The sequence below is a fragment of the Seriola lalandi genome, unplaced genomic scaffold, assembly GCF_002814215.2.
Source record: "Seriola lalandi dorsalis isolate HSWRI2012SDOR001 ecotype SW California unplaced genomic scaffold, Sedor1 jcf7180001980152, whole genome shotgun sequence".
Taxonomy (NCBI): domain Eukaryota; kingdom Metazoa; phylum Chordata; class Actinopteri; order Carangiformes; family Carangidae; genus Seriola; species Seriola lalandi.
In genome coordinates, this window is record NW_019450818.1 from 1 (window position 1) to 899 (window position 899).

The 899-nt window shown below is 46.6% G+C and overlaps 1 protein-coding gene across 1 annotated transcript; it reads left to right on the forward strand.

The window, feature by feature from the left end:
* Positions 1-76: 76 nt before the first annotated feature.
* Positions 77-557, forward strand: LOC111658661 (cadherin-12-like; the record flags this gene model as incomplete). Its single annotated transcript, XM_023411244.1, has 2 exons — positions 77-230; positions 324-557. Coding segments are annotated over 2 exons (388 nt in total), but the record flags the coding sequence as incomplete, so codon positions are not given.
* Positions 558-899: the final 342 nt, after the last annotated feature.

Sequence of the window (899 nt, forward strand, 5' to 3'; positions counted from 1 at the left end):
AAAGGGAAGCTGCAACAACAGTGACGTTAACAAAGGGTGTGTGTGTGTGTGTGTGTGTGTGTGTGTGTGTGTGCAGGCGGTGTACACTGCCTCCATCCCAGAGGACCTCCCAGTCAACAGTGTGCTGCTGAGGGTTGGCGCTACAGATGCAGATGTGGGCGTCAGCGCGTGGATCCAGTTTTCCTTACACGGTTCTGGATCCCAGGACTTCAGCATGGACCCGGATACTGGTACTGATCCGTCCACTGTGGAGTCACATGACCTCCAGCTGATCGCACAGACCTCCTCTCTCACTCCATCTCTCATGTCTCTTTCCTGTCCAGGTGAGGTGAAGTCGTCTGTGATTCTGGACCATGAGGTGACGCCCGGCTACCGTCTAGTTGCCCAGGCAACTGATGGCGGCGGGAGGTGGTGCCACGCTGAGGTTCGACTCACTGTGACCGACGTGAATGACAACCCCCCCATCTTCACCCTGTCCCAGTACACCGCCAGCGTCTACGAGGACACGGCCACCAAGGCCCTGCTGACCCGCATCCAGGCCATCGACCCCGATGAAGGTGACACTGCTGCTAGTACTACTAGTGTTACTACAAGTATTACTAGGATTACTAGGATTACTAGTATTACTACAAATATTACTAGTAGTATTACTAGTGTTACTACAAGTATTACTAGGATTACTAGTATTACTAGTATTACTACAAGTATTACTAGTAGTATTACTAGTGTTACTACAAGTATTACTAGGATTACTAGTATTACTAGGATTACTAGTATTACTAGTATTACTACAAGTATTACTAGTAGTATTACTAGTGTTACTACAAGTATTACTAGGATTACTAGTATTACTAGTATTACTACAAGTATTACTAGTAGTATTACTAGTGTTACTACAA